At 39.7% G+C, this 13,945-nt stretch overlaps 2 protein-coding genes across 2 annotated transcripts in view; both read right to left on the bottom strand.

Moving 5' to 3' along the window:
* The window catches only part of nxn (nucleoredoxin), a 70,196-nt gene extending 61,134 nt beyond the window's left edge, over positions 1–9,062 (bottom strand). The window contains exon 1 of the mRNA XM_085430441.1: positions 8,516–9,062. Coding sequence (XP_085286567.1) covers positions 8,516–8,824 — 309 coding nt within the window. The 5' untranslated portion in view covers positions 8,825–9,062. The remainder of the gene's footprint in view (positions 1–8,515) is intronic.
* Positions 9,063–10,084: 1,022 nt separating this feature from the next.
* txndc17 (thioredoxin domain containing 17) lies at positions 10,085–13,929 on the bottom strand. The gene is made up of 4 exons (XM_085430443.1): positions 13,600–13,929; positions 11,934–12,015; positions 10,710–10,785; positions 10,085–10,586 (listed from the first exon to the last, which is right to left on the bottom strand). Exons 1-4 carry the CDS (start codon positions 13,742–13,744, stop codon positions 10,518–10,520), a joined length of 372 nt encoding a protein of 123 aa, XP_085286569.1. The 5' UTR covers positions 13,745–13,929; the 3' UTR covers positions 10,085–10,517.
* Between the last annotated feature and the right edge of the window lie 16 nt (positions 13,930–13,945).

The following is a 13,945-nucleotide window of genomic DNA, read 5'->3' as shown; positions in this document are numbered from 1 at the left end:
TATACTTGAGTCAGAAAGCAAATGAACAGATCTCCAAAATGTTTAAATGTTCTTATATGAAAAAAGAAAATCTAAAATGAAGAGAATGCAGTCTTAAGTTAAAAGAATAATTCAAAAGCCAAAAGAGCTTTAACTTTAAAAGGGTCTGCCTCACAAATCAATCCACAATATTACAATTCTACTCTGTTACTGCAATGACAGGCAATAAAATGAGATGCACTGCATTGGCCTTGTCTTACAGGAAATTCATCTTTCAAACTTCTCAAAGAGCTGGATGCTACTCTGTCTTCTGTCATGCAGCATTAGGAATCCCACAAAGTCCATAAGAATACAGAGGAAGAAGTGGTCATCATTTCTGGTCCTGTCCTCACTTTACAATATTTTATTCAGCAACTGTTTTTCTGAACTTTTAGGTAATCATTTTAACAATTTGAATCAATAACTTATTTCAGCTGGTTAGACATCAAATTGCAATCCTAACTGATGCTTGCTGCTCTTGGATGTTGTTTCTACTGTTTGAGCTTTTCTACAACTATTTCATAGACCAGCTGTAATTGCAAGTACATAAATGGAATTGATTAAAATTTCTAGTTAAGCAACAGCCTGCCGCTGTCAGAATTCAACATACCCTTTCTTAACTTTGTCAGAGGGAATGCTTCGTATGTGAGATTTAAAAAAAAAAAAAAAAAAAGTACTTGCCGCATGCAACAGCTAAACCGGGCGAGAAAGCAGAGCTGATGCCACCGTGCCATGCTACATGCTGAGACACTGGGTCTCTTTGTACGACGAGCTTCTTTACAGACAGCAGCAGGAGCTGCAGGAACACTTACACTTGAATGAAAATACCACAGACAGCAGGGGGTTTACAGCTTGCGTGTACACACAACAGTGCACACAACCGGGGAAGCAGGGTGGCGGTCACATGGAAGTGAAAAGGCTATCGTCCAGAGGGAAACTTGTCATGCCAGAAATCTTAAAACTATGAATAAATTTACATCAAATCAGCATCCCGTCTGACCGATGCAACAGATATCCTACATGAGATAGATTTTATGGTTTGTTAGCTGTGACGATGAAAATTTGTAGCAATCCTACACAGCCCAAATTTCGTATCCATAAATGCATCTTTTTCATTTAGCTCAGGAAATATGATCACTGGAAATGTAGAGGGGAAAACTGAGAAATCACAAAGAGCCAACATTCAATCTAGGAGAGATAACAGCAAGACAAAGGACAGCTCTGGATGGCAGGATGCCCCTGGGGCGGCTATGCTGTTATTATGTTGGAAAGGGCTGCTGAGCTGCGGTGCGGGGCAATTACAGACCGGAGGATTGACTGGGGGGAGGGTCCGGGCAAGCCAACCCATCCATGAAGCGCTCTCAGCTCAGAGAAAAGGAGAACAAACTCTGATACAGCAGCAATAAACCATAACAGATGATGGTGGCTTCACCCGTTGAAGTAACAACCATCTGCTTATTCCCATGGAAAAGAGTTCGGTCTAAGCCGCTTTGCTGTCATCAGTGGAACCCAAAATTAATTTTGAGCGATGCATGCTGAACTTTCTGCTGCATTGGTTTGGATTATTTTACTAGTATATGTCACAAATAGGGTGGTTTTGGGATAACGTACAGGGCTAAATGAATCATCTGTTGTTCTCATAGAGAGCTACAGCAGACACTGTGGTGAACACATTAGCCACGTCTATTATCTTTAACGTCACTCCACTTTGGAAAGTCCTGGCTGAAAACCACACACCGTCCACTAGCGATCCAGCCGGAGAACGCGGGACAAAGAGGAAAAGTCAGTCTCAGAGTATCGTTTCAGTGGTTCATGGACCACAGTCAGAGGTCGCAGCCTTACAGCCATTGTGTGTTGTCACTGAACGGGTAGATAACGGAAGTAAAAACAGATAGAGTTGCAAGGGGGAAAGAGTTTTACGAGACACATAATGCGACTTTTCGCCAAACTCTCACTTGGGTAACTTAAGCCACTCAACTTCACCTCTGATGAAATCTCCATTGTCGTCTCTCATAATATTACAGCTCTCCAAGTAAAGAGGCCACAATGGGCAGTGAAAGGAGACAGTAATACAAGCTCGGTGCTGTGAGAAGTAACAGTTGGCACTGCTGAGTATCTCGGGTCCAAACACACAATTTCCATGCCCCGTGGCCCTGAACGGCTTCAGTGGAGCAGGTGTCTGCGCACATTCTTTACATAAGCTTTTGTCAAACATGGCGCACAGGAGCAAGGCCTCACAGCTGCAGGACAATGGAGTCTCATTAAAGTACAGCTCTGCAGCCAGACATGCACCCTTACAGCCGGAGTCAAGGTAACAGTTTCTCCAAGGTCAGTTTGTGGTCAGAAACGGGGCCAAACCAAATGGTGAGAACTGCATGTGAATTATATTACAGAAACATGCCATAAGTTATTTACTAAAATGTAAAATAAATAAATCAATAAAATAAAAAGCTTAAAGCTGTTGTGCTGACAGAAACAGAAATAAAAAGACTGAAAGCAAGTACAGCTGAAGTTCAAACTGCACATTGTGATTAAATTAATGCCTGATGAATGAGGTAATTGTGCTCTTTCATGCAATTTAGATAAAATTACCGTTATCTTCCAGCATAATGTCAGTGTCAGACCCCTGAGCCATGAACCATGCTGGAGAAGTAAACACTGTGCATGAAGCTAGGTAGTACTATATTTTTAGACGTCAGAAATCTGAATGTATAAGAAAAAAAAAAAAAAGCCAAGAACCAGTGTGAAGATTAGAGGTTTCTGCTCTTAAAAACTCTCTCTGGCTTTATATTCCACAAAAAGTATCAATTAAACTCTCTCGGGGAGTGTAACAAAACTTCAGTTTAACTGATTTTAAGATTTGGTCGTGCAACCTACACAGGTGAAATGTTTTAATGTAAGAATCAGCTCATTCACTTTAATTGCATAGCCAACTTCATACCATGTACAGGGCGATATGACCAAAAAATATTTATCACGATATACATTTGATAATTTGCGATAATGATAACTGACGATATAACTGACACTAGACAAAATGCTTTACAACTCCACAACTTTATTAGTGCAAAAAACCCCATCAATGTATTTTCACTTAAACAAGCAGCTGTTTTTTTATGTGCATTAAAGTTATATAAAAATGTAACAGTGCAAATTCCTTGCTGACAGTTTAACCAAAAGGCATTTCCAGTGGAAACTGGCCGACACATCCTCAGCATAACCATGTATACTATCCACAAAACTTAAAAAGAGGTTATAAACACACAATACGGTAATATTATGTTGAAGCACAGTACGTATCACGCCGCGAGGTGCCTGCCTAAGACAGCCGTAATGCTCCGACAATCCATCAAGCGGTGCGGCTTCGTAGCTTAGCAAAGTCGTACTAAAACATTTGACAGATTTTCGAGCCCCATGTACGACATAAAAATTGTTTCGAGGTCAGTAAACACAACCAGAATTCATAAGGCACACGGGATTATGAGGGGCACTGTTGATTTTCAGAAAAATCAAAGGATTGATTTTAAGTGTGCCGTATTTTCCAAACAACGCGGTAATAACGACGGACCGCTAGCATGCGCTACCAAAAATAGTGCTTGGTTGTGTATCTGACGCATGAAAGCTAAACCAGTTCCACACCACTGAAGTTGCAGCATTTTTACAAACCAATTCTGGTTCATCCGTTTCATTTAACGATCCACTTTCGCTCTTCTCATTCTGCGTTGCCGCCATGTGCGTATGTAAACATAGGCACTGCGCATGCGCGTTTTACCCATATTCTATCGCGATATTTCATTTTCCTATCGTTGCCCAAAATTACACCGGTATTACCGTGAACGGTATGATATAGCCCAGCCCTACCACGTACTAAAACCTCTAATGAAGAAATCTAAGACGTACGGATTAGGCAAGGCAATGTGCAGACACTTTTGTCAACCTTCTCACATTTGCTCCATCTGTGTTGTTTTTTAGTTTTTGTGCAAGTCATCTTTGAGTTTGACACATCTTGACACATTTAGTGATGGCCTTTTGCTTTCACTTATAGTACAAGTTTAGGTCAGTTTATAAGCCGTTTCATGTATCGTATGCCAAGCTGTTCAGGAAGACTGGGCCAAAATTTGTGATGAACACATCTCTAAATATGACATTTAACTCTCACGGTCTCTCCGCTGCGAATTTTCCACATCACAGAAGCCTCAAAAATGTCCCAGTATTAACCCAGACCAAAACAGAAGACCTCTACAACACAAAGCCACAGAAACCAAAGGCAAAGCTGATCAAGAACAGAGGATTACCACCTGCAGATAAAACAGTTCAAACCACTCTTTCAAGCCACTTCTTTGGTTACAGTGAAGGATGCATGATGGGCAGGGTGCAATTCAGTTTTCAGCAGACTACTGACATACTGATGAAAGGTGTCCTTAGCCCCACTCTGAGGCTCCTTGCACCCTTCGCCCCTGGCTGCGAGCCGAGCGAGCGGGCGTCCTGCCTCAGGCGGCCAGCCACACAGCAGAACCGCCGACCAGGAGGAGTCGAACAAGAGGCCTTTCTCTCCCTGCGATGTGATCCTCCCCCCTCTCACTCCTGCAGGAACGACTCTGGCAGCATCTCAGCTTGTTCTCCCCCTTTAGTAAAGTTGGATTCTCAGATCACTTTGGCCATGGCTTCAATTCATTTACATGCAACTCTCTGTCTCTCTGCTGCTGCTGGTGCACAAGTCCATGTAAGGCAGTGCCAGCAAGTCAGACAGCTGGCCATCTCTGAACAACAGCAGACATCCATTCACTAAGAACTCGCTACTCGAGGGTCTCTCAAAACGAGCACAAGTGGAGAGTCCTCTGTGCTGTTTGGAAACTGTGTTGTGAACCCGTAGCCTGACCACCAGCTCAAACAAAGCTTATCAAACAAAGCATACACAATTATGCAGTGTATAACTGACCCGAGCGTAACCTTTATAAAAAGCAGACACGCACATGAGGGGAGAGCAAAATTAAATTCATTCATTTGGTACCAAGATATAATGGCTAATTACACTTCTCAGTACATTCATATTACGAAACCACCAGAACAACATGACAGTTTCACCTTTTTCTCTCCAAGGACAGATTAAATAAAGACTGGCAGAAGACTTTCTTTACTTTCTGCATTTAATCAGGAATATTATCCTTTCTTGATTAAATAACAAACATTTCCTGCAACGGGAAGGCCTGGATAAGTCCTAAGTAAAAGAAAAGGGGACAGCCTCCAGAGACAGGGAAGAAGCCAAGTCAGTACAAGGCAGAGGAGTGGAAGCAGAGAGAGGAGGAGGAGGAGGAGGAGGAGGAAAAGTACAATTGGAGATTCTGAGGTGGGTTAGACGGCTCTGAAAGACAGGGCTGAAGAAAAATTGCATCCTTCGCCAGGAGATGAGTTCCGCCTGCATCACGTCAAAAACAAACCGGAATGGAGGGCTGAGAGGGCCACTTAGTCTCCACAGACCCACAACATCAACAAAACCCACCACTGAGTCAACATCACTCACCCATTAGGTCTGCCTGTGCCTGTCTATGGTACAAATAGTACTGTGATGTTCTCGTTCAGATGTTCTGGCACATCACGAGCAGGCGATCTTCCTGTGTTACTCAGAGCCAAATGAGAGGTTTTTAAAATTGCCTCCGTTTCACCGCCAGCTAACTTCACACCTGCAAAATGTGATTCTCGCACTTGAATCAGACACAACTAATAATAACTAAAACAAAGAAAAATTGTTGCATTTGGGTCCTCAGCTGACCACCTTCTGTTTAATCAAAGCACATAAATCCCCACACAATAGGCTGCTAATTATGGCTGCAATTATGTTCATTATCATTTAATCTCCTCATTATTTGCTGTTTACTTTTCAATTAGTCCAAAAAACACTTTTTGGCAAACAAAGAAAAGAAAAGTAAGAAAAAGAGTGAATGAAATCCATTTAAAATTCCCTCGGAACAAGTTGAGGCTTATTTTATTCAACCAAATATATTCGGTGTGCCTCCGTGCATGACAAAGAACACCATGAAATCCTTGTGCTGGAATCTTTATTTTTTATTTTATTTTATTATTTTTTTTGGGGGGGAGAGACATTCAGTCTATAATCAATAGAGCTGCAGATTAATTAACCATCTATCAGAGCTCAACTGATTACACCAAGAAAACCCAGAAGAGAAAGGGAAATGAGCCATTTCTGAACAAAAACATGCTGCCAGATCCTCTGAAGATAAACATCTGATTAAATGGAAAAGAGACTGCTGTGTAAGTGAAGGCAGGAAAACCACCCTGTAATGCTATAATATAACTTGGATGCCAGCATGCACGAATCACAAATTAACTAGTGCCTGATAACAGATAACAATGCTCTGCGCATTTCTAAAGTCATATTTATAAGACTCTGTTAGTACAGTGAATTATGACGAATGTGTGGAGATGAAACCCAAACCGAACGAAGACTGCAGGCCTCTGCAAAAATGAGATAGACAGCTGTATTGCAATATTCTCACAAGGTCTGGGCAGCAAACAGACCACCAATTAGAGCACGAACAATGCTTATGTTGATGCCACACATATTTTCCGCTTGGAGTTACAACACAATAACACTGCACTGTGGACGTGCTCCGCCCCAGACAACAAGACAACCCCCACCCCCCTGTCATCACTGCACCTTATTCACGTCTGGACTTCATTATGAAGTGTAACGGAAATCATCATTGGCAATTTGAAAGAATTTACGAGACAATGATTCAATCCAAGTCATGCCTCGTGGTCACAAAGAACGGTTAGGGTTATACATGGCTAAGCAAGGCACGTCTTTTCTAAAACCAATACGCACTGTTAGGACAAGAAGCAGATTTTAAACATTTTAGACCACCGTGGTTTTACGTACACACCGCCTGACGTGACTGATGCTAAACTAGATTACATCGTTTTTGCTGTATGATTTTCCTAAAAATATTTCCTCTTATAGGCATCAGGCCTCACCTTTAAAATAATAATATATATTTTTTAAAAACAACAAAAAGAGAAATGGTCACAGACCTCTTTATTTGGACAATCTGTTATCTAGTCTAGCATCTTTCTTTGTGAGCATCATCAGAATTCACTGACACGCCTGACTGATGCCATACAAATGCAGCTGAGCATGGTGTCTTTGTTTATGCCTCATCTGCAATTACATTTAGATTCAGCAAGGATGAGACCTGTGCTGCGAACTGGACACTGGCATGGCCCTCTGGCATTCTGCAGTGCACACACGACATATGCAACATTGTCCTCAATTCCATTTTTCTAAGACTTGGATTTATTTTTCTGGAGCTGTAGATAGCAAACCTCTACCATGATATATAATCCATAAGACTTTTATTTTTGGAAAGGAAGAATATATTTGAATAAATCATTTTTTCCTGTCAGTTTTTGCAATTAACAAAAAAAAAAAAAAGGATATCTATCCCAAATAATAAAACTCCTTGAAAAAAAACAAACAAAAAAAACTAATTAATTTTTTTTTTGGCTTAAAGTCATTTACACAGAGAGAAATTAAGCAATTTAATCCACACATCCATCACAAAATACACACCTAAGCCTCTCAATGTACACAAACATTAAAAATATAAAAGCAATTACTAAGTCAGGGAAATCAAAGTAGTCAGAAATCTTCAAAGCACTGCTTTGCTGACATTCTTAGGAAATTAAGGAAAACTAAAGATGAAATGATAGTAAAATGAAAAAACAGGCCTTCTCTGTGTACAGGCCACACCTGGATAATATGATAGAATATAAAATAACAACACTGCTGTGATGCTCAGTGGAACTATGCTTCTGCAATGACTCTCTGGTCAAAATATGAGCCAGTGCAAAGTGAAGAACCAAAAAGAAGAGAAGCCTGTTATCTTTCCTGTTCATAACTCAAAAATGTCTAGACTGGCACTTTTAAGATATATTGATAAAAATCAAGTCAAAGGGCAAGAGTCCATCCTTTTACTCTAAGTGTTTATTTTTGTTTGTTTGCTTTTTTTAAATTAAAATGGTTGAAATGTGGTTTTTAAAAGTCACATTTCAGTTAACATTTCTGACATATTTTTGTGGAAAAACTGACAATTCAATAATGTATATGTCAGTTAAAATAAACAGCTGATTTTATAGTTTAAACACACACACGTACGCATACGTTAGTGTGTGATAGCTGTGTGTTATCAATAACGAATCCCAGTTACAAGATTTCTACAGAGAATCTGAAGATGATCCCATTTGTCCCACTTGAATGAATCTGATTAAAATAAGTCGATGTAGGACAAACCCAATTCATGACCCAAATTAAAAACTACACCTGTGCTCCGACAGAAGAAGCAGACATAGCCTAAATGTGTAGGGGTTTTTTAAAAATTATTTTTCCAGGGTCTTTCAACCCATGTACAACACAGAAACCCCCCTTCAGACACTAAGCCCTGCTTCGGCTGCTGCTCTTCATCACCGCTGCCCATCTTACCTTTTTGTGTCTGTCTTTGAAAGGTAACGCAGGCCATGGCATCTCCTGCAAAAAGTCTTGCCAGTGTTTCTGATCCGGATCAGACGAGATGAAGACGATTTCCAATTTGTCCTTATGTTCAGACGTCTTTTTGAACCTGCTGTAAAACTCGCACAGGCTGCCGTTGAACTGCTTGCACGGGGCGTTCAGGCTGCATCCGAAGAAGAGCCCGACCAGGGACAGCTTCGCGCCCAGAGACTGCACGTCCACCTCGGCTTTCTCGCTGTTGACGAGCCGCTCCCCGAGTAGACTCACCAGAAACTCCGACATCGCAGCGTACAGTCCTCGAACACACAACGTTACCCTCAGCCGAAACCGCTGTACATGTAACCGCTATGTTCAAGCGACACCCAGCACTTCCTCCACCTCCAATTTGAGGTTTTAGGTGAGCTCCCAGCCCCGGCGAGGCGTTGCGGTCTCTGTGTTCACCGCTGCTCGTCCTCCGGTGCGAGCGCTGTGCAGGAATGCGCTCCGCTTAAATCGCCCTGACTGCAACAGCGGTTGCGCTCTTTTAAGAGAAAAGCACACAATTTTGTCACAATATTTATCATTCTGTTTGTAAGGAATCCACTTTAATCAATTTATGGATTTCAAATGCAATAAAAGCTGCACTTGCAGCTGAATTGTTTTAATTTCCGAGTTTATGGGTTTCTTTTTTAATTTTGTTAAATTTTCAGAATAATAACAGCGGTTTTCCGGGCTTGACCTCCAGAATCGCATTAGTCTTGTGTTTGCAAACATCATTAAATTTGAGTCGATTAATTTTCTTTAGACAACTGTAAATAAAATTCTACTAATTTCTATTTAGACTGGGAGTGAGACTAAACTCAACTCCTGTGGATGTGCTGCCACCTAGTCCTCACAAAAGAAAACAAGGGTCAGTCACATCACACAGAAAAGTTCCTATCTGATCCCCTCGCAGTCAGCTGATTCGTAATTACAACAGCTTTAAAATAAGTAATTCCAAATTTTACCATTTACGTTTGCTACAGCGAGTGATCAGAAAACACGGAAAACAAAAAAAAGTAGCAATGTTTTCTTCTGTTGCTGACATCAAGTTTGTGTTGAAATATTTAAACGAATAACTACTAACTGATCATCCTGAAACAAAAAAAGAGCTTTTGGCTTTAGATCGTGACAAATGGAGTGGGTTTAAATTGAATTTGGTTCCAGTTTCTTAATAGATTAAACATGCTTTTCAGCCTGGAAAGATCTGATGTTGGTAGCTAATGTAACTATTATGTTATGGGTGTTCCAGAGTGACAAAAAATAAAATAAAATAAATAAAGGAAAACTAAAAAGATCCAAATTTTAAATCACCCTTGCACTTTGACGAGCTCTATCTCAGACTGTTTTTTGGAGTATGACATATGAACATTCATTATCTTGCAAAAGTTATTGTATGACAAAAATTTACTGATTCTGAGGGTGTGACACTCACTAATTTTCCATAGAATGACTCATGAAAAGTTCTGGCACAGCTTCAGCTATTTCGAAGTTGCATAGAAGATGAAAAACAACTGAAACACATCGTGTATGTGAACTTTACCATGTATATCCATCACCCACAACAGCACAACAAAAACATGGTCAGACATATGTGACAGATCAAAAGAGGAACCCAAAGAATAAGTGTCACTCCATTTAAAGCCACAGCAACAACAAAGTTAAAGAAATCAATAGTCACAATAATAATAAAATAAAAATATTAAGACAGATTCACCACAAACTAGTGTCCACCAGTTCATCACAGAATCCGAGTACTAAGATGGTAGCAAGTAAAGCGTGCATCTCATAGGCATTACCTAAACAAGTCAGTATTGTTTTAGGGGCAAACTTAAACAAATTCTGGTTTCTATCAGAATCAAAGTGGGAGATATTTCACTTTTAAATTATATTTGGGGGGGGGGGGAGTGCTGAAATGTTGAACTTTTGTTGAGTGATGAAAGCAGCGCAGTATTCCTCAGTCCTCGGTGAACATCATCTTCACCAGGTCTGCTTTGAAACATTCCTCCTCCACCAACTTCTGAGGCTGAAGCAAAGATTACACAGAAATGACGCTTAACATTACAGAAATATCCAATATTAGCTGCCTTATTAAACAAATAACTAACTAAATAAATACATAAACAAATAAAGGTAAATGCATTCTTACTGTGCCATATCGCAGCAGTGTGGGAACTCCAGTCAACTTCAGTGTCTCCTTGAAATCGTTCTTTGGATCCTTCCAACTGGAGTGAGAAAGACATTATTAGGAAGCTTTTAAAAGTTAACAGTACAACATTTAATAACATAACAAGACTTTGGACTATGCATTGAAACACATTTTTACATTCATGTGAACAAATGGCTCTTGGGAGGCAAAAAAAAAATTATCACAGCAAAAACGGATATTGCATATTTGCACAGCATACTGTTTAAACAGAAACAGTAAACAGTTATCAATAACAACTCTGTCTTTCTCACACTGCAGATAAACTTTGTGCTTCCTTACTGCTTCCAGAAAAATTAAAAGGTTAAGTTAAACTTAATTAACTACTGAAGTGTTTCCATTCCTGGTTCTTCCAGACCGCATGTGAAAGTGTCTTTGAGCAAGATAATAAACCCCCAAAACAGCACTCAGTATATCATTAATGTGCATTAGTGTTTATAAAAGTGGTTTGAGTTGGTTAGAGCGGTCAATAAGACTACAAAAGTGATTTATGTATGCAATACACAATGATAACACTCCATTCACATTAGGGAATAAAACATAAGCAGAAGTAGTATGGTTAGTTAAAGCAAACAAACAAAGAAAATAGCAAAAGTAGCAAAGAGTTAAAGTCTCCTAGTATAAAACACATGTAAAGGTTCAGAATGTGCCTCAGCCCACTCTGAAGGTACACAGTACTAGAAACCAGTCTTCTCTAGTTTAGAAATTGGGTGGGGAACTTTAAAAGCCAGTCTCTCCTGTAAACTGGGCTCGTGATAATGAGAGCTCATCGGAAGATGTTAAATATCACAGCACTTTATACCAAAGAAGAAATGTTTAACTGGCTCTGTGGTCAGCTGAAGAAAATGAAAATATAAATTCTGATCAGAACAATGATCGGTTTCAATTTCAATTAAATTACATCATGTTTCATGTATCTTTTAATTCTATATAACTTTACAACGGAGATTCAGTCAGTTACTATCAAGCTTTTGTGCCACAGTAAAATCCTTTTATTGACAGGCTACCTGCGATTCTCAACAAGTAAACATGAAATAAAGCTTAGTCTGTTAACTGCACCATGATGTGCTATAGTGGTGACAGCGCGTGACATTTGTGTGACTAAAGAGTTAGAAATAATAACAGCTTCTCACAACATGCTGGAAAAAGGAAGCATAAAATACTGACTAGGCTCTTTCTCCAACTTGGCAGTAGATGAAAACAGAGCCCTCCGGAAGGTGACTCAGCTGTCCTCTTACAACTGGCTCGGCTGGAAAGGTAGAAGTCACAGGATGAAGCACAAAATGCTCTTTATGCAATTTTGATAAAGAAATGCTAAGAAAGAACTCGACTTGTTATTTTTCAATAGTTCTAATCTCAACAGCAATAAGCAATGTCGTTACTTTCCTGTTCATTTTAGACAAATTTTCCATCCATAACAATCACATTTGTGAAAAAATTTAATTGTTATATAACATTTAAATAACACTGTCACATTCAAAAAAGACAGAATATATCCAAACTCTTCATTTCACCTGGTTAATTAAAACTTTTGTGTAGAAATGATTTACTAAACCACATACATACATACATACTGTAATTTCAATGCACATACACTGGTCACTTTATTAGGTAGATCTTGCTAGCACAGGGCTGGACCCTCTTTTTGCCTACAGAGCTTCACTATTTTTGTGGCATAGATTCAACAAGGTGCTGAAAACATCCCTCTGAGATTTTGGTCCATATTGACTGCATAACAAAGTTGCTCCAGACTTGCAGGTTACACATCCATGATGCAAATTTCTCATTTAATCACATTTTATGGTGCTCTGTTGAATTGACATCTGGCGATTGGGGAAGGTGATTTGAGTACAGTGAACTCAGCGTCAAATGCAAGAAACCAGTTCGAGATGATTTAAACTTTGTAACATGGTGTATTGTCCTGCAGGAGGCAGCAACCAGAAGGTGGGTACACTGTGGTCATAAAGGGATGGATGTGCTTACTGATTAAATGATACTCAGCTGGTACTACGGGACCCAAAGTGTACCAAGAAAATATCCTCCACAGCATTACACCACCATCTGCCCGAACCTTTGATACACGACAGGATGGATCCTTGCTTTCATTTTTTATGTCAAATTCTGACCCTAAGATCTGAATGCCACAGAGGAAATTGAGACTCTGACCAGGACACATTTTTCAATCTTCTGTTGCCTGATTTTGGTGAGCCTGCGTGAATTATAGACTCCCTTTCCTGTTCATAGTCTGGTCATCTGCTGCTGTAGCCCATCCCCTTCCAGCTTTGATGTGTTGTGAATTTAGAAATACTCTTCTCCATTCTATAACTGTAGCAAGTGGTTCATTGAGTTACTGCTGTCTTCCTATCAGCTCGAAGCAGTTTGGCCATTCTAAATCATTTTCACCCAGAAATCAGCCCTAATCCTCTGTAAACCTTAAAGTTGGCTGTGCAGCAAAATCCCCAAAGTTCAGCAGTTTCTGAAACACTCAGACCAGCACGTCAGGCAACAGCAAAAACCGTGCAGTATTTCAGTATTTAAATCACCTTGTGTACAAAACAGAGGCAGGTGAGTGTAAAATCCTTAAATAAACCTAATTTCTTATATGTAAACCTAAACTGCGTTAAATACATAACGACATATTAATGTCTATGCTTTTACTATATAATATGCCATTAAAAGCGTGCACTATCACTAACACTGTAGCCAAAGCTAAGTCAAGCAGCATTTAAATATCAAAGTCTTTAAGACCAAAAAAGTCACGACAAAACAGTGAGAATAGCAGCTGTGGCTGTAAGTTGCGTAATATATCCAAGTATAAGATTTCTGAGGTTACCTTTGACACAATCTGGACACCAGCTCTTTCCTTGCTTGTCTTTATCCCCTGAAAAGTAAGCAAAAATATCCTTCCCTTTTCTCTCAGACACAGCCCGACAGAATTCATCATACCCGTGTACATTTACTTCTTCGTAATGGGCCATTATTTTAACCAAAGCTAATGTGACAAAGCACAAATTTAAACTGCTAAATTTAACCCGTGCTGCAAGTGTAATAATCAATGCAGCTTCTCTGAACTTTGGTCCTGGTAGCAATACTCTTAAGTCGACGCCTACTTCCGGTCTGTGGAAAAAGTTCTTAAAGTAACCGCTAAAAGAAATCGAATTGTAATATATTCTTTCTTA

This window comes from Copadichromis virginalis, linkage group LG14 (genome assembly GCF_057382275.1).
Source record: "Copadichromis virginalis isolate Kocher_CV1m ecotype Utaka linkage group LG14, C_Virginalis_male_GT1.1, whole genome shotgun sequence".
Lineage (NCBI taxonomy): Eukaryota > Metazoa > Chordata > Actinopteri > Cichliformes > Cichlidae > Copadichromis > Copadichromis virginalis.
This window is presented reverse-complemented; position numbering and strand designations above follow the sequence as displayed.